The sequence below is a fragment of the Ovis aries genome, chromosome 17 (assembly GCF_016772045.2).
Source record: "Ovis aries strain OAR_USU_Benz2616 breed Rambouillet chromosome 17, ARS-UI_Ramb_v3.0, whole genome shotgun sequence".
NCBI lineage: Eukaryota > Metazoa > Chordata > Mammalia > Artiodactyla > Bovidae > Ovis > Ovis aries.
In genome coordinates this window covers 62,301,694-62,322,002 of record NC_056070.1, presented here as the reverse complement: position 1 = coordinate 62,322,002, position 20,309 = coordinate 62,301,694, and the positions used below count along the sequence as shown (strand labels likewise).

At 37.0% G+C, this 20,309-nt stretch overlaps 1 protein-coding gene across 9 annotated transcripts in view; it reads right to left on the bottom strand.

Moving 5' to 3' along the window:
* The window catches only part of TMEM116 (transmembrane protein 116), a 90,853-nt gene that overhangs the window by 54,524 nt on the left and 16,020 nt on the right, over positions 1-20,309 (bottom strand). For 6 of the 9 annotated variants that reach the window (XM_027956606.3, XM_060401264.1, XM_015101670.4 and 3 more), the window contains 7 exons: positions 18,778-18,909; positions 7,245-7,349; positions 5,126-5,175; positions 3,943-4,026; positions 3,462-3,600; positions 1,098-1,242; positions 427-500 (listed from right to left, as the gene is read on the bottom strand). In XM_027956606.3, coding sequence (XP_027812407.1) covers positions 427-500; positions 1,098-1,242; positions 3,462-3,600; positions 3,943-4,026; positions 5,126-5,175; positions 7,245-7,349; positions 18,778-18,909 — 729 coding nt within the window. The remainder of the gene's footprint in view (positions 1-426; positions 501-1,097; positions 1,243-3,461; positions 3,601-3,942; positions 4,027-5,125; positions 5,176-7,244; positions 7,350-18,777; positions 18,910-20,309) is intronic. The other 3 variants (XM_042234685.2, XM_042234686.2, XM_012097896.5) reach the window with 3 other exon arrangements.

The following is a 20,309-nucleotide window of genomic DNA, read 5'->3' as shown; positions in this document are numbered from 1 at the left end:
GGGGGGAAAGAATCATTCTTTTCTTTGTTTCTTTCTCTCTGTTCACCTAGAATAGCTAATTTATCTATTCATTTCACTCTGGATGAGAGACAATCATGTCACTATCAGTGTTTCATAAGAACATTACCTCGAAGAGCTTGTCTTTTGTTACCCATCCCTTAAAAAAACACATCAATAAAATGAAATTGGCTAGAGACACACAAGCTCTGAAATGCATGGCAGCGCTTTCATAAAGATATCTACCTCATCAATGAGGAAATTTTCACATTTTTCAGAACTGAATGCAAATAATATATTTTTCTCTTGCAGTGTAGAAAGAAATACCCTAAGTGGGGGAAAAGGTGCTTACTGAATTTTGGCAGTGTAAGAGAACAGGATAACAAAGTGTAAGAACAGACATGCTGGATGTTTTTTTGAAGATGTTACCTGGAGAACATAGAGGGCCATATGAAGTCTGGTGTCCTGTAGTTTTGTCAGCTTTATGATCATCAGAATGACAGCTGTGAAAACACGAAGCACAGATCTTGTTGCCAGTTCTGGGTATCTGAGCATAAATTTTTTTAGTATAAACACTTAAGCACTGTGAGAATTACAGGCATGATGAAGACTAGCAGTGAGATAAACCAGTTATACAAACCACTGGCTTCAGGTCTCCTCCAACAGCAGGTCTCCACTGCTATTCCTCAGTGATTAAACTTTGCAGATTATTAAGAGTAGTAATGGAAGCAAAACATACTATAGGAAGGACATAAGTTATGATTTTTAACATGTTTATCAAGCCTTTTCATAAACATTATCCAATCTGATCCTCACATTACAACTCTGTGCAGTAGGAAGGGCAGGTGTTAATATTTCTGAGTTCTGTCATGACATTTCCTCTCATATTATTACATGTCTAATTATCTCAGTTTCTAAAAACATAAGAAGGAAAAGAAGTTAAGGAGGTTGAGAAAAACTGGAAATATGGGTGGGACCAAAGTAAATTTTATATGCTGCATAGGAATTTGTAGTCATACTTTTTGGTGAAACTACTTTGCTTGATTACAGTCTAACAATTACCCTTTTCACTGCCTAGATCTTTCAGTTAAGATACCCACCTGGGCTCCAGCAGCAAAAGAAGGCCACTGGGTAGAAACGTACTCGCTGCTCCATGATGTGAATCACTGCCCACTGTTCACTCCCCAGAAAGCCAGTCGATTTCAGAAACTTCTTATAGAGTGTCTGGGCTTGAATGAGTAAAACCTAAACATGGATTAGAGCAGTGAGTAGTCTGCCTAACACTTACTAAAACTTCCCTGTCTAGTCTGTCATTTTGGAGAGAGCCTTCTCTTAGGATCTGACAGCAGGAAAGACCATCCTCTTATCTTTATTGTCTTTACTATCTGAGATAAGGTTTTTCTTTTTTTCTTTTTCTTTTTTTTTTTTGAGAGAAAATTCTCCAGAGTGATCCTTTGCTTGGCCAAGGAAATGGACAAATGTTAGTCAAACTTGTGGTTATCATGTTCAATATGTAAAATTTACATCAACCCTAAGGCTTTTATTTTTCTCAATGAGGTTACCTACAATATGCATGGGAAGTTAAAACTAAGATATAACCAGATTCTCTTACAAAATACTTTCTTAGAGTTTGTGTTAGACAGTGCTCTAGCTTAAAACCTTTTAAATAAATAGTTTAGCACTTGGCAGAGCTTAATATTCTCAGCTCCCCCCAAAAAAAGTTTTAGGAAGATTCTTACTATCTTTAGATGGAAAACAGATTGTTTTTCCCTTCCAACTGGGAGCAATTTGAGTACGCTTTAGTTAACTAAATAAATATAAATCAGTTAAATATCTTTTTTGTTGGGGAGTAAATTAGGTAATAAACCTGAGCTTCCCAGGTGGCTCTGTGGTAAAGAATCTGCCTGCCAATGCAGGAGATGTGGGTTCTATCCCTGGGTTGGGAAGATCTCCCTGGAGAAGGAAATGGCAACCCACTCCAGTATTCTTGCCTGGGAAATCCCATGGACAAAGGAGCCTGGGTGGGGCTATAGTCTATAGAATTGCAAAAGAGTTGGACACAACTTTAGTGAGTAAAACAAGTAAAACAACAACAACAACAAAAAAGTGACCAAATCTGAAACTTTTTTCAAATAATCCAGATCTTCCTGGTGGCTCAGATGGTAAAGTGTCTGCCTGCAATGTGGGAGACCCGGGTTCGATTTCTGGGTCGGGAAGATCCCCTGGAGAAGGAAATGGCAATCCACTCCAGCACTCTCACCTGGAAAATCCCATGGACAGAGGAGCCTGATAGGCTACAGTCCATGGGGTCGGAAAGAGTCGGACACGACTGAGCAACTTCACTTTCACTTTTCACTATCTAAGTTAATAACCCAATTCCTTAAGTTCAGTCATGCATTTTCCTTTACCCACAGACACAGGAATCAAAAGGAGGCCAAAACTTGACTTGAGATTATTTATGTCTAGTAGAAATCAGTTCACCATCTTCCAATTAAAAAAGAATCAGAATGCCAATTCTGAATGCCCACTGAAGTCTAGGTTATTCTGAAGGAGCAAACAGGAATTCCCAGGGTCTCATGTTTTGGGAGACTGGTCTCTCTTGTCAATCAGTTCTAAGCGAAAACCATCAAGGCCATTTTAACATAAAGTAGTCACTGTGCTTTCTTTACAAAGTTGCTGATTTGATCAAAGCTACCTCCGTAACTTACTTTTGAATTATCAAAGAAAATACTCCACAATTGCATTTCATTCACACATGCTAGGTATGCTAGCAAAAAGAAAAAATTTGTGGGATAAAGTTGGTCTACAAACATAATTTATAATCCCTGAACTAGCATGTAAAGAGGAGAAAATGATACTGAAAAGTAGATTTGGCAAATAAAAAGGCATATTTCCTTGCTTACTGATTTTGTCCTAGGCAGTTATATATAAATAACATATTGTCCCACAGATGATTATTTGTCCATCATTCTGATGATATCAAAGGAGTATTTAGTAACTGTACGAACCACTCAATACTTTAAACTCAGTTAGACATAGGATAAGCACAAATTTATATTCAGTAAAGAACCAAGAAAAGAAAACTCTTAATTATTTGGAAAATTAAATCAAAGAACATGTTCTGTGCTCCAGAAAATCATACTATATAAAGAATATACTCGACACATACTAGTTTTCTGGTCTGGTCCTTCATGAGGATCCACAGGAACACATACTAGTTCTAGAGTGAGCATAATTCTCACCTAATGAATACAGGCTCTTTTCCCCACTCATCATTTGACTTTGGGAAGTACAAAAGATTGAGAAAGTAATTAAATTATCAATATGTACCAGTCACTTCCTTGGTTCTAAGACTATAAGAAGTGCCTCTGTACCACATCTTTCCCATGCAGGCCCAGAAATATTGTGCCACCTCACCCCACCCCATCCCACTTTCCATAAAGGCAGATAGGGAGGTACAGTACCACAATGGTGAAGAAGCTGAGTACAAAGCTGGCCAGGAAAATGATGAGCCCATAAAAATAAAGTGTGCTACAGACTGATGTGTTGGCAGAAGGCAGGAGCTCAGCCATGGCTGGTGGTGGTGAGTACATCAGGATACACCTAGGAAGAGAATCAATGGTCTGGAGTGTTGCTACAGGTGTAAGACCAGAGAGAGAGCCATTCAGTGCGACAAAAGTTAATGAGTATGCAATTTTACTTATCATCTAGCTAAGCCTTGTCCATAATACCTTGTTCCTTCTCACTGAAACATTGTCATCTAGTCACTGTATGTCATACTTCTACTTAATGTATTTTTAGCCTAGACTATAGCCCCTATCCATAGCCTATTTAAAACACAAGCACCTTGGATAGCATGGATGTACAAAGTCATCTTCCATCTTTATTTACAGAAAATAATAGGTGTAGTCTACCATGAAAATGATAGGTTTGGTCCTTACTTACCTGTGGCTCTGGCTGAAGTTGCGGAAACATTCACTGACGTTGCCCAAACAGAATACAGGTACCATCAACAATAGAGGTATCAGACTGGGAGGAAAAAAAATTATCACCCTAATATTCAGACTTTTTTATGCCTTTTTCCCTGTGCAAAATATTCTTCTATCCTTCTCCCAATACCATTACCCTATCCACTCTCCATGGAAACATACACATTTAATTTCTTCAAGAAAAATACTTCAAAAATTTTAAGTATACTTTCTTTTCAAGTTCCTGGTGAAATGAAGCAGGAAATGCATTTTATATCTAGGTTAATAAAACCTAACAGATTTTCACAGTCTCTGGGAGCTATGGGCTTCCCAGGTGGCAAAGCAGGAAAGAATCTACCTGCTAAGGCAGGAGACATAAGAGATGTGAGTTCAGTTTCTGGGTTGGTAGGGTTCCTTGAGCAGAAAATGGCAATCCACTCTAGCATTCTTGCTTGGAAAATTCTATGAACAGAGGAGCCTGGCAGGCTACAGTCCATGGTACTGCAGAGTCGGACATGTCTGAGTGACTAAGCATGCACTCTGGGAGTTGCATGATCAGATTAAAAAACCAAGTGGGTCAAAATGAAATGAAAAATCTATCAAGGACCTATGTGCTCTGTCCATTCCCTGAGAAATTTTCCAAAACACAGCCTTAAGCAAACAGTTATTTATCCAGCTCAATATATGCAGATTCCTATAACTGGAAAAGATCCAGGAGTAAAAGATAACAATGTCTAAAATCAACTCAATGTGACCATCACTTTAGGTGAGATCCAGATTCTTTCTGAGTTTAGTAAAAGAGTCTCACCCAGTGTTATAAAGGTGAATAAGTTCTTGAAAATCACCTATTACCGCTTTCATGATATATGAAAAGGAATTTGAAGTCAAAAAACTTAAAGGAAAAATATTCACTCAAGGTCACACACAGTTAATGGCAGAACTGGGGCTAAAACCCAGTCTGTAACTTCAAATTGCTTGCCTATTTGCCTGGGAAAATGAAATCAGTAATTACACATTTGTTGCTTCCTACTCAGTAAAGCTATGTGAGGACCAAGGAGTGACAGAATGAATGGAAATAAGAGCGCTGTCCTTTTAATTGTTCCCACCTGGACCCAAGAATAATGAGTCTACACCATGCTAGGAAGGAAAAAAAATCTTACCTGGACAAAATGATGGCTATTTGACTAATTCGGCAGGTATAATCTATAACCTATGAAAATAATAAATGTGACTATGTCTTAGGATATTGCCAATCATATTATAATAATACCAGGTCATCACTTACTATTTGATAGTACAAAAATTCCCAATAGCAGGTTTGCTTCAGTTAAGCAATATTTGATAAAAAAGTAAATGAAATGAATAGTTCCTTAGCACTGAAGATAAAGAGAATTTATCTGTATTGTTGTATATTAAAAAATACACCAGTAGAGGGCCTGCAGAGAGTAGCTTAATATAAGATTTGGATACCACAACAAATTCTCTTAAGAAGAAAGGCAAATATGAAATTACATAGTAAATCTTCATCTTCTAATAACTGCTCAATCCTCTCCTCTTTTAGATCAAGGGAGGTGTAAACTGTTCAGACCTTATAGGTGGAATAAAAGTCTATGTATAAGATGACCAGCAGAAACCATTCACAGCCCAGGGTTAGTATAAGACAGAATCAAAAAAGGCACCTTGAATATAAGACCTATCTAGAAAATAGGAACCCATGTTCCCTGCATTGGAAGGTGGATATTTAACCACTGGACCATGAGGGAAGTCCCCCAGCACTTCATTTTTATGATGAAAAATTGAGGCCCAAGAAAGGAAGATGATGTGCCCAAGGTCATACAGGAGATAAATGACAGAAATAGGTTTAGAGGACAGATCTCCTAATTTACTTTCAAATGCTCTTTTCACAATGCTATAATACCACTTATTCATTCAACAAACATTTGCTGCATTTCATCATGTGCATGACAGGATACCACTTTCATTTGTTCTAAAACTGTAGGCTTTGGAAAAAATATGCTGGGAGGCTTTCTAGATTCATTTATTCTATGGTGCTCTTGAACAAAAATTCTCCTTCAAAAAGCCACGACAGAATGGATACGGCATAAATAAAACGACTAGAATACTGAGTAAGATAAAATAAACACAGACAGTTAAATAAATGAACATTGCTAACAACATAAAAATGTAATCTGCTAAATCACCTAGTGACTTACTTAAAGAATCAAAAATAAGGAACTAAGAGCACTATACAATGGAATACTATTTAGCAATAGAAAGGAATGAATTACTTATATACAATGAATGAACTTCAAAAGCATTATGCCAAATAAACCAGACACCCAAATATTTTGTATGATATATAAAATATCTATATGAAATGTCCAGAAAATGAAAATCTACAGACATAGAAAGTGTATTAGCAGTTGCCTAGGGCAGGGTGAGCCAAATACGACATAGAGACTGAACAACAAGGGCAGGGCAGGGTATGGAAAACAAATTTAACAGTAAATATGCATGAAGGATTTTACTAGAGTGAGGAAAATATTCTGAAACTGATTTAAGATAATTTTACAACCTGATAAGTTTACTTTTAAAACCACTGAACTGTACACATGAAATAGGTGAATTATATATGTAAGATATGTATACACAGAAAAGGATCCAGGTATATTGACTTATTTACCAAGTGTTCTCTTCTCTTTCTGTAATGCTAGACAGTGTCCAAAACTCTTTTGTGACTCAAAGAAGGAACAGGTTGCTTCCTGGATCCATCTTGTTTTCTAATTACATTAGAAAACAGAGGCATTTATTCCTCTGCCCTTCTGCAAACCAATATGTGTAACCCACACATACCAACAAAATACTTTAGAGCACAACACTCTGCCTTTCCAATATCCACAACCCAAATCCCAGGTTAACTAGCTGGGCATTTCCCTATCTGCTCACCAAGATCGTCTTCTTTAACAATGATGGACTGGCACAGAGCCAAGAAGGATTTCCCCTACTGAAAGGAACCAGGCAAGAATGGTAATATTGTAAATAATGTTTCCTATAATCAAATCCTGTTGGTGGTGGTGGTGGTGGCGTTGGCGGCAGGGGTGGTGATGGTGGCAAAAGAGTAGAGAAATCATGTCAACAGAGTGGAAATTCCATGAGTTTTCTCTTTTGTTAACTCCCATGATTTCACCTAGTCAGTGCTAAGTGCTAAACTATTTGTCAAAGACATGTGGATTTGTTTTAGCATACTGTTCTGAACTATCACCTCTGAATAAAACTTACCAGTGAAAATGTCCTCTGTGCACTCTGGCTAGGTTTCATCCTCAGTTCTTTGTACAGATACCAGATATAATTGATGGTGTAGAAAAATGAGGAGATGTACAATACCTAGATGAAAATCAAAACAACTGATCATAACTGTCCCACTATGGAACAACAGACTGGTTCCAAATGGGAAAAGGAGTACGTCAAGGCTGTATATTGTCACCCTGCTTATTTAACTTCTATGCAGAGTACATCATGAGAAACGCTGGACTGGAAGAAACACAAGCTGGAATCAAGATTGCCGGGAGAAATATCAATAACCTCAGATATGTAGATGATACCACCCTTATGGCAGAAAGTGAAGAGGAACTAAAAAGCCTCTTGATGAAGAGGAGAGTGAAAAAGTTGGCTTACAGCTCAACATTCAGAAAACAAAGATCATGGCATCCAGTCCCATCACTTCATGGCAAATAGATGGGGAAACAGTGGAAACAGTGTCAGACTTTATTTTTGGGGGCTCCAAAATCACTGTAGATGGTGATTGCAGCTGTGAAATTAAAAGACGCTTACTCCTTGGAAGGAAAGTTATGAGCAACCTAGATAGTATATTCAAAAGCAGAGACATTACTTTGCCAACTAAGGTCCATCTAGTCAAGGCTATGGTTTTTCCAGTAGTCATGTGTGGATGTGAGAGTTGGACTGTGAAGAGGGCTGAGCGCCAAAGAATTGATGCTTTTGAACTGTGGTGTTGAAGAAGACTCTTGAGAGTCCCTTGGACTGCAAGGAGATCCAACCAGTCCATTCTGAAGGAGATCAACTCTGGGATTTCTTTGGAAAGAACGATGCTAAAGCTGAAACTCCAGTACTTTGGCCACCTCATGTGAAGAGTTGACTCCTTGGAAAAGACTCTGATGTTGGGAGGGATTGGGGGCAGGAGGAGAAGGGGACGACAGACGATGAGATGGCTGGATGGCATCACTGACCTGATGGATGTGAGTCTGAGTGAACTCTGGGAGTTGGTGATGGACAGGGAGGCCTGGCGTGCTGCGATTCATGGGGTCACAAAAAGTCGGACACGACTGAGCGACTGAACTGAACTGATGGCTTCTTTCAATTTATTTCATTATTTTCTACTGTAAGAATCCTAACTACTGGTCTATTAGTAACTTACCATCTAGTATCTCTATTATGCAAAACTGGGCCAAGTCTGAGAATTCAACCCAGGCCTACCTAAAATATGTCCCAGCGTCCTTATTTTATCCTTTTGACTGTTCAGAGGAACCACATTATTCACTTCCTCTCAGTCAACTGTTCTATTTTTATAAGGATATCATAGAATCTTTTCCTATTTCATTTTTTAATTGAAAAGGACATCAGAAGGGTACAAACGAACTTTTTTACAAAACAGAAGTAAAATCACAGATGTAGAAAATAAACTTGAGTTTACCAGGGGATAAGGGGTGGGGGAGGGATAAATTGTGAGATCGGAACTGACATATAGAGTTCAGTTCAGTTGCTCAGTCGTGTCCGGCTCTTTGCGAACCCATGAATCACAGCACACCAGGCCTCCCTGTCCCATCACCAACTCCCGGAGTTCACTCAGACTCACGTCCATCGAGTCAGTGATCTCATCCTCTGTCGTCCCCTTCTCCTCCTGCCCCCAATCCCTTCCAGCATCAGAGTCTTTTCCAAGGAGTCAACTCTCCACATGAGGTGGCCAAAGTACTGGAGTTTCAGCTTTAGCATCATTCCTTCCAAAGAAATCCCAGGGCTGATCTCCTTCAGAATGGACTGGTTGGATCTCCTTGCAGTCCAAGGGACTCTCAAGAGTCTTCTCCAACACCACAGCTCAAAAGCATCAATTCTTCAGCACTCAGCCCTCTTCACGGTCCAACTCTCACATCCATACATGAACACTGGAAAAACCATAGCCTTGACTAGACGGACCTTAGTCAGCAAAGTAATGTCTCTGCTTTTCAATATGCTATCTAGGTTGCTCGTAACTTTTCTTCCAAGGAGTAAGCATCTTTTAATTTCATGGCCGCAATCACCATCTACAGTGATTTTGGAGCCCCAGAAAATAAAGTCTGACACTGTTTCCACTGTTTCCCCATCTATTTGCCATGAAGTTATGGGACCGGATGCCACAATCTTTGTTTTCTGAATGTTGAGCTTTAAGCCAACTTTTTCACTCTCCTCTTTCACTTTCATCAAGAGGCTTTTACAGACTCCTATATAAAAAATACTTAACTAGTAAGGGCCTACTGTATAGCACAGGGAACTCTATTCAATACTCTGAAACGGCCTATGTGGGAAAAGAATCTAAAAAAAAGAGTGGATATTTGTTTATGTAGAACAGATTCACTTTGTTGTATACCTGAAACTAACACAATATTGTAAATCAACTATACTCCTATAAAAATTTAAAAAATAAAGAAAAGGACACGAGAATTTCCATTTCTAATAATGAAAGCCTCGACTATCCAAACTGAACTTTCCATTCAAAAGAACTAAACATGAATATTTTTTTAATCTTTAAAAACATTGAAGAGCTGACAAGATTGCAACAAGCCAGCAGGACAAAAATCCAAGAGAAGGAACTTTTGCTTCCATCTTTGATGAAATAAAAGGAACAGAATTTGCACCTCAGCCTTAAAAAACTAAAACCTGGACAAAATACATGAAAACACCCTGTTTTCAAACATTGGATAACAATCAGTATAGAACAGTAATCCCTGAAAAAAGAAAAATAAACAAGTTGAACCCAGCTAACCAGCTGGGCAAAGTGAGTGCGGTGAAGGGGAATCCAAAAGAAATAAGCTGTCTGTGAGCTGAGACAGATTTCAGTGTTCATGGAGGCCAAGGCAGCTAAAATGTGTGAAGCAAATTATCAGAGAAGAGGCAGATACATAGAGACCCAGCGCTCTGCAGGTTTGCAGAGGCACCTTCAAGTCTTTGGTTAAGTATTAATCTATACACATGGGAGAGAAAACCATGAAGAACAGAGAAAGAAGCACCAGAAAGGAACATGTAGAACAATCTTCAAAAAAAAAAAAAATCCCTAAAGGAATAGTTTATGTCTCCATAAGCCAGTGTGGAAAGACTTCTTAATCCATAGGCTGAATTGGCAGTATTGTAGAATAATAATGTAAAATCGTAAGAAGAGTACTGCCCTACTAATCAAACCAAATTAGCTATACATGAAATACTGCCCTAACTAAGCTTAAAAGCAAGCCTTCAAAACAAACCAAGGATCAAATGAACTCAGAGTTAACTACATTGAAGACAAAATTCCTGAATTTAAAGGGGATTTATATGTATATATAAAACCTAATAGTCAACAATATAAAATCTATAATATCTGGTGTATATTAAAATATTTTAAGTCATGTAGATAAGCAGGATATTATGGCCCATATCAAGAGAAAAATTAATCAATAGCAATGGACCCAGAAACAACCTAGATTATAAAAATTAGGTGAAAAAAGTTAAAGGAACTACTGTAAATATACTCAGTATGTCCAAGAAGGTAGAGGAAAGCATTAGCACAACATTGAGAAATGAAAAATATAAAAAAGATCCAAGTTGAAAGTCTAGAGATGAAAAATACATGGGAAAATTAGAAACTGCAAAAAATTAGTAAACTTGAAGACACAGAATTGGAAACTAAAATGAGACACCTAGAGATAAAAGACTTTGAAAAGAAGGAACAAAACTTCAGTGAGTTATGTAACAATACAAGCAGGCTAATAATCCCTAATATGGAATTGGAATTCCAGCAGGAGTAGAGAGGAAGGGAGGAAAATATATATATATTTGAGGGAATAATAACCAAAAATTTTCCAAATTTGATGAAAATACAACCACCATGTCCAAGAAACTTAATAAAACCAAACATAAGAAACATGAAGAAACCATACCAAGGTACAACATAATCATGAAATTAGATGTCAAAATACTCAACAAAATATTAGCAAACCAAATTCAACAATACATAAAAAGGAACATATACCATGATCAAGAGGAATTTATCCCAGAATGCAAGAATGGTTCAATATCCACAAATCAGTCAATGTGTTATACCATATTAACAAACAGGAAAATAAAAGTCATGATGATCACAATAGATGCAGAAAAAGCTTCTGACAAAATTGAATATCCATTTATGAAAAAAACTCTCCACAAATTGGGTATTGAGGGAACATACCTCAATATAATAAAGGTCATGGATGACAAAACCACAGGTAATATCATACTCAACAGTGAAAAGTGGTCCTCGAAGATCAGGAATAAGACAAAGGTGCCCATTCTCACCACTTCTATTCAACAGTAATAGAAGTCTTAGCTACAACAATCAGACAAGAAAAAGAAAAGGCCTCCAAGTTAGAAGAGAAGAAGTAAAATGGTCACCATCTGTAGATGACATGATACTACACATACAGAATTTAAAAATCTCTACCAAAAAACTACCAGAGCTCATCAGTGAATTCAGTAAAGTTGCAAGACACAAGACTGATATACAGAAATCTGTTGCTTTTCTATACATTAATAAAGAACTATCAGAAAGAGAAAGCAAAAAAACTAATTCCATTTAAAATAGCATCAAAAAAAAAACCCAACTAAAGAGGTGAAAGACATATTCTGAAAACTATAGAATGGTGACAAAGGAAACTAGATGATACCAAGAAATAGAAAGATACACCATGTTTACGGATTGGAAGAATTAATATTGTTAAAATGTCCATAGTATCCAAAGCAATCTACAGATTCAAGGCAATAATCTCTATCAAAATACCTAGGAGTACTAGAACAAATAATCCTAAAATTTATATGGAACCACAGAAGACCCAGAATAGCCAAAGAAAGCTTGAAAAAAAAAAAGAACAAAGCTAGAAGTATCACATTCCCTGACTTCAGACTACAGTACAAAGGTAAGTCATCAAAACAGTATGGTATTGGCATAAAAACAGGCACACAGATCAATGGAACAAAATAATGAGCCCAGAAATTAACCATACACTTATGGTCAATTAATCTATCAAAAGAGGCAAAAATAAACAATGTGAAAAGATACTCCTCAATAAGTGTTGCTGGGAAAACTGGACAGCTATGTGTAAAAGGATGAAATTCAAACATTTTATCACACCATACAGTGCTTCCCTTGGCGGCTCAACAGTAAAGAATCAGCCTGCCATGCAGCAGATGCAGGTTTGATCCCTGAGTCAGGAAGATCTGTGGAAAAGGAAATGGCAACCCACTCCAGTATTTCTGCCTCAGCAATCCCATAGACAGAGGAGCCTAGTGTACTACAGTCCAAGGGGTCGTAAAAGATTGGACATGACCTAGCAACCAAACAACAACAACTACTATGATCACACCATATACAAACATAAACTAAAAATGGATCAAAGACTTAAATGTAGGACAGGAAACTCTTAGAAGAAAACACAGGCAGAATACTCTGACACAGAAATATTTTTTAGGATGTCTCCTCATGCAAAGGAAACAAAAGCAAAATAAACAAATGAGATCTAATTAAACTTAAAAGCTTTCGCCCAGCAAAGCAAACCACTGAGAAAAAGAACAGACAAGCTACAGAACAGGAGAAAATATTTGCAAATGATATATCCAATATGGAGCTAATATATGAATAGCTCATACAACTCAATATCAAGAAGCCAAAAAACCAAATTTTTAAATGGGCAGAAGAACTAAATAGACATTTTCCAAAGAAGACATACAGATGGCCAACAGGCACACACAAAAATGTTCCGTGTTGCTAATTATCAGGATAATGCAAATAAAAACCACAATGAGATATCATCTCACATCTGTCAGAATGGATATCACCAAAATGACCACCAATAACAAATGTTGGTGAGGATGTGGGGAAAAGGAGAACCCTAGAACAGCTGGTAATGTAAACTGGTTCAGCCACTATGGAAAACAGTATGGAGGTTCATGAAAAAAATATAATTACCGTATGATCCAGCAATTCTACTCCTGAGCATATATAGCCAAAGAAAAAAACAGTAATTTGAAAAGACAATTTCAAACTCCAATATTCAGTTCAGTTCAGTTCAGTCGCTCAGTCGTGTCTGACTCTTTGCGACCCCATGAATCACAGCACGCCAGGCCTCCCTGTTCATCACCATCTCCCGGAGTTCACTCAGATTCATGTCCATCGAGTCTGTGATGCCATCCAGCCATCTCATCCTCGGTTGTCCCCTTCTCCTCCTGCCCCCAATCCCTTCCAGCATCAAAGTCTTTTCCAAGGAGTCAACTCTTCACATGAGGTGGCCAAAGTACTGGAGTTTCAGCTTTAGCATCATTCCTTCCAAAGAAATCCCAGGGCTGATCTCCTTCAGAATGGACTGGTTGGATCTCCTTGCAGTCCAAGGGACTCTCAAGAGTCTTCTCCAGCACCACAGTTCAAAAGCATCAATTCTTCGGCGCTCAGCTTTCTTCACAGTCCAACTCTCACATCCATGCATGACCACAGGAAAAACCAAAGCCTTGACTAAACGGACCTTAGTCAGCAAAGTAATGTCTCTGCTTTTGAATATACTATCTAGGTTGGTCATAACTTTTCCCAATATTCATAGTAGCATTATTTATATAACCAAGATATGAAAGAAACTTAACTGTCCATCAACAAATGAACACATACAAAATATGTGGTATATAAATAAATAAACACACACACACACAAAATAGAATATTACTCAGCCATAAGCAAGAATGAAAATTTGCCATTTACGACAACATAGATGGAACGGGAAAGTATAATGTTTAGTGAAATAATCAGAGAAAGATAAATACTATATGTTACTACCTATATGTGGAATCTAAAAAATCAAACAAATGAATAAATGTAACAAAACAGAAACAAACTCACAGATATACCTAATAAACAACTGGTCGTGCTAAGTTGCTTCAGTCCTGTGTGACTCTCTGAGACCCTATGGATTGAAACCACTTGTTCATATTCTTGCCTGGAATATTAACAAGTGGTTACCAGTGGAAAAAACAGATGAGGGAGGGGCAAAAAATGGATAGGGGATGAACAAGTACAAGCTACTATGTATAAAATAAACGATAATCTATTAAAAAGTGAATCATTAGGTTGTACATCTGAAATTAATAAAATATTATGCATCAATTATATCTTAAATTTAAAAAAAAAAGAAATTCTGACACATGCTACAACATGGATACACCTTGAAGACATTAAGCTCGGTGAAACAAGCTAACACAAAAGGTCAAATACTGTATTATTCTACTGATATACCCAGTGCTTTCCAGGTGGTGCTAATGGTAAAGAACCCACCTACCAACGCAGGAGACAAAGACGTGGGTTCAATCCCTGCATTGGGAAGATCCCCTAGAAGAGGGCATGGCAACCCACTCCAGTATTCTTGCCTGGAGAATCCCCATGACAGAGGAGCTTTGTGGGCTTTAGTCCACAGGGTTGCAAAGAGTTGGACATGAAGAGTCAGACAAGAAGCAACTTAGTACACACATGAGGTACCCAGAGTAGTCAAATTCACAGGTGGTTACCAGAGGCTGGAAGGTACAAGAAATGAAAAGGTATTATTTAAAGGATACAGAATTTCAGTCTGGGATAATAAAAATTTCTAGAGGTGAATAGTGGTAATGGTTGCACAACAATGTGAATGTATGCTGCTGAACTGTATACTTAAAAGTGGCTAAAATACTAAAGTTTGTTATGTATTTTTACCAAAACCTAAAATTTTTTAATGGTTAAATGGAAAATTCTATGTTAAATGTGTTTTACCACAATTTCAAAAACTACAGCTAATTCATTAAATAACTAAGCTACTGTGTTTAAGCCCTCTATAGTCCATCCCTTCCACTGATTACAAACAAAAACTGTCTGGTAAAAATATAAAAATCAACTACTTGAGGACTGTGAAAAGTAAACAAAAGCAAGTGGATTACAGAAGGGAATCAAATGTGAAGAAGTGAACTGCACAGAAATAAGTTTCCCAAACTTTTTCTCACAGTTTTGCCTCAAATGTGTGCCCCAATCATGATGCTGCTCAATATAGGCACCTAAAACTCTAATAGAAACCCATCCTTTAGGCTACAGAAACCGGAGAAGGGCTCCCATCAGGTAGGAAGGTATGGAAATGTATGGGGAGAATCCCAGAAATGATAAGAGTCAGAAATGAGGATGCTCTGATTCTGTGTGTGATTCCATAGACGTCTCAGCCTAATCCCTACACCATGCATGAGCATGGCAGTCCCAAAACAGCATAGCCAAGGATTAGAGAAACAGACTGAGATTTGAACCACTGCCTAAAGATGATGAGATGATAATTACATTCTATATATAAAGAAAAGAAAAATGTCACTGACTCTCATGGGCGAAGATAATCATCAAACATCAACTCAGAAATGAGCCAGATGTTGGAAACATCCAACCAGTATTTTTATTTATTTATTTATTTTTTGGTGTGTGTAGCAGAGTTTTATTAAAGTGTAAAGGGATAGAGAAAGCTTCTGACGTAGACATCAGAAGGGGACATAAACAGTGCCCCCTTGTTAGTTTTTAGCAAAGCATTACATACTAATCACCAAGCATTTTGAGATAGTTGTTAGTTTTTATTCTATACTGGTTAGCAAGCATTTTGAGATAGAACTGGTAGAAAGAGAGTCATCTCTGGCCATAAAACAATTAACATGAATCTTGAAGACAGGCAGATTTCCAAGCAAATACAGAGGTTCATTAATACAGCTAATTAAGAAAAACATTTTCATGAGTAAGACATACTGGTTTGCTGAGCCATTAGCAGCTCAACGCTTGAGAAAAACGAGTTCAGGAGGAACCAAGTGTCGTCATGGAGCCTCCTTTAATCCTGTGTAAAAGAAAGAAAGTGAAGTCGCTCAGTTGTGTCCAACTCTTTGCGACCCCACGGACTGTAGTCTACCAGGCTTCTCCATCCATGGGATTTTCCAGGCAAGAATACTGGAGTGGGTTGCCATTTCCTTCTTCCCAACCAGTATTTTTAAAAGCAACTATTTACAATGCATTTAAGGGAAAAAACACTTGAAATAATTTTAGGGGGTGACAGAAATAGGAATGTTTATTAACTTGATTGCAGTGGTGATTTCATACGTATATAAAAAATGTACACTTTAAATATATGTAGTTTTTGAATACATAGCTCAGTAAAGTTCAAAAAATAAAGTAACAATCACATCTGTGCCAAACACAACGTAATTGTTATTAGTGACAGTTTTATAGATTTGGGAGACTGAGTTTGGAAAGATAAAGTACTTGCCTAAGGTTACAAAGTTAATCAGGTTCAGGATTCCAATGCAGATTTTTTTTTATCCTAGTAAGATAATGCTCAAAAGCCTTCAAACTAGGCTTCAACAGTACATGAACTGAGAACTTCCAGATGTACAAGCTGGATTTAGAAAAGGCAGAGGAGCCAAAGATCAAGTTGCCAACATCCCTTGGATCTAAGAAAAAGCAAGAGAATTCCAGAAAAACTTCTCCTTCATGGACTATAGTAAAGCCTTTGACTGTGTGGATCACAACAAACTGTGGAAAATTCCTAAAGAGAATTTTACCAGACCACCATAACTGCCTTCTGAGAAACCTGTATGTAGGTCAGGAAACAACAGTTAGAACCGGACATGGAACAATGGACTGGTTCAAAATTAAGAAAATAGTACATCAAAGGCTGTATATTGTCACCCTGCTTATTTAACTTACATACAGAGTGCATCATGTGAAACGCCAGGTTGGATAAAGCACAAGCTAGAATCAAGATTGCCAGGAGAAATATTAGTAACCTCAGAAAAACAGATGACACCACCCTTATGGCAGAAAATGAAGAGGAACTAAAGAATCTCTTGATGAAGGTGAAAGAGGAAAGTGAAAAAGCTGGCTTAAAACTTAACATTCAAAAAACTAAGATACAGCATCTGATCCAATCACTTCATGGCAAATAGATGGGGAAAAAAATAGCAACAGTGACAGACTTTATTTTCTTGTGCTCCAAAATCACTGTGGACTGTGACTGCTGTCATGAAATTAAAAGACACTTGCTCCTTAGAAGGAAAGCTATAACAAACCTAGACAGCATATTAAAAAGCAGAGACACCACTTTGCCAACAAAGGTCCATATAGTCAAAGGTATGGTTTTTCCAGTAGTCATGTACAGATGTGAGAGTTGGACCCTACAGAAGGCTGAGCATCGAAGAATTGATGCTTTCAAACTGTGCTGAATGAAGAATCATCCTGAGAGTCCCTTGGACTGCAAGGAGATCAATCCAGTCAATCCTAAAGGAAATCAACCCTGAACTTTCACTGGAAGGACTGATGCTGAAGCTCTAATATTTGGCCACCTGATGCAAAGAACTGACTCACTGGAAAAGACCCTGATGCTGGGAAAGACTGAAAGCAGGAAAAGAAGGAGGCAACAGAAGATGAGATGGTTGGATGGCACCACTGACTCAATGGACATGAGTTTGAGCAAGCTCTGGGAGTTGGTGACGGACAGGGAAGCCTGGTGTGCTGCAGTCCATGTGGTTGCAAAGAGCTGGACACAACTGAGCGACTGAACTGAACTGAACTGAATGAAGGCCAGGGAAGCCTGAAGGGCTGCAGTCCATGGGGTCACAAAGAGTCAGACACAACTGAAACTACTGAACAACAACAAATATTATAATATTATAATATAATAATTGTTTATTATTACCTGAGAAAACACAGGCTTCACCCTATTTATGAGGTTATAAGCAGGACTGAATAAAGTATGTCTCTAAGATACTTAAATTCATATGAGATAGGTAACATATTATCAGTACCTGGAGTTCATATCACTAATTACATATTAGTATTTTCCCACTAAATTAAAACAAATTTACCCTCTTGCAACAACTCCCAGAGGAAGTAACCAGCAGTGAGTATAGACTGCACATTAACCTCTACTTTTTTCACATCCCAAGTCTCAGAAACATTATATACTGATAGTACTAGATAGGTTAATCCACTGATAAAATCTATGAAAGATATATAACTTACATATAATCACATGTAGTATTTCTAAAAGTCAATGTTTATTATATTAATAAAAAATGCAATAATCTCAAAAGATGTTGAAATATACTCCATTACGTGAAAATATGGTCACAGTATGTTGAATAATAAGAGCAGATTATAAAGAGTATTAACATATTATATTTGCTCTAAAATGCATTTATCTATAGAGAAGATTGAAAATATTGTATATTATATATATTACATATAATATATATTATGTATATTATAATACAGATAAAATATTAAAGAGTAATTATAGCTGGGTGATTTAATTACCTTTTTGCTTCTCCATATTTTCCAAGTTTTCTATAGTAGGTAGTTTTTTAATGTGGAAAAACAGTAAAAGCTATTATTTCAAAGTGTAACAATAAATAAAAGGGTCCCACTTTCCAGAATGGGTTTTCTTCACTTCTTATTTAGATCAGAGTGTGCCTTTCATACAAGATGTTGTCACAATCTAGTAGCACTCACCTGTCCAACTACTTGCAGGTTATAGCAGACAATGTCCTTATGGGCTGTTGAAGTACCATAGAGAAGTGCCTCAGTGAGCCAGTATATCCCCAAAAGGAGGTCAGAGAAGCTCAGGTAAAAGAGTGGTCTTCTCTGTCAAAGCAAGAAAATTCATACTTTCAAAAATGATGCAGCCAAAAGAATGTAACAATCAATTAGGTTTAACCTTTCTAATATAAAACTGGGCATAATTTCTCTAGGCCCTCTGCTAGTGGCTAACTGTAGGGAATCTAAATGAACAATCCAGGTAGGAAGGAATCTGAAATCTCAATTATTCCAACTGTTCTGGAACCAGAGGAACTTCTCCCTCACAGAGACATTCCTTCCTCAGATACAGGGTCAAAGGAAAGAAAGAAAAAATGAAAAATTCTGTAATGGAGACATAGCTCAAATGGGAAATTTTAAGTGTTCTAGCTGCACAGCCAACATCTAACAAGAAGAAATGAGATCTGAGTGTTTTAGGATATGGTTAAGAACAGAAAGAACATGAAAACAGGTGTTTTTAAATTTTCATACAGTTTAATTTGCAATTTTTCTTTACTGATGTATAATTGACAAATAAAATTATAAGATAATTAAAGTATATGTGATGATCTGATGTATATATACACTGTGAAAGGATTTCCCTCAAGTTAATGAACACATCCATCACCTCACATATTTACCTATGTAACATAAATGTGTGAGAACATTTAACATTTACATTCTATCCTCTGAGCAAATTTCAACTATACAATATAGTGGTTATCAACTATGGTTATCATGTTATGGACAAGATCCTAAAATTTTATTCATCTTATAGGCTTTCATATTAATGAAAGTCAAGACAGAGAAAAATACCAGCAAGAATTATATATGTTGTCTTTCAATTTCTAGCTACATTCTGAAGTTTGTCTGTCTCACTTTCTAGTATCCTTCTCCTTTTGGTCTACACACTCCCACTTTCTTGAAAACAGTTTTGGACCCCCATGGAGAAAATTATAAAATGTTTATTAAAAGACCCCAAAGATCTAAGGTGAATGCTCATGAACTGTAAGATCCAGTATTATGAAAATGTCAGTTCTCCTTTAACTGATACACAGATTAAATGTAAATCATTATATCTCAACATATTTTCTTATATAGTTTGATGAAGTTAGCTCTAAATTTGACACTGAAACACAAAATATCAAGTTAACCATGACATTCTTCAAGAAAAAGGAGAAAGAGGACTTATCCTACACATACCAAAACAATATAAAGCTGGATACAATATAAAGCAGATACAGTGGTACTAGCCCAGAGACAGACAAATAGATCAATGGAACAGAATAGAGTCTCAAACAAGCCCAAGCATGCATATAAAAAAATATATATACATTTGCATATGTAAGATTTATATATAAGATTTTCTATAAGATTTATAAACTTTTGATACAAGACAGAGGTAGCTTTCTGGGTGGAGAAAGAACAGGCTTTTCAAAATGTGATACTAGAACAACTGGGTATCCATA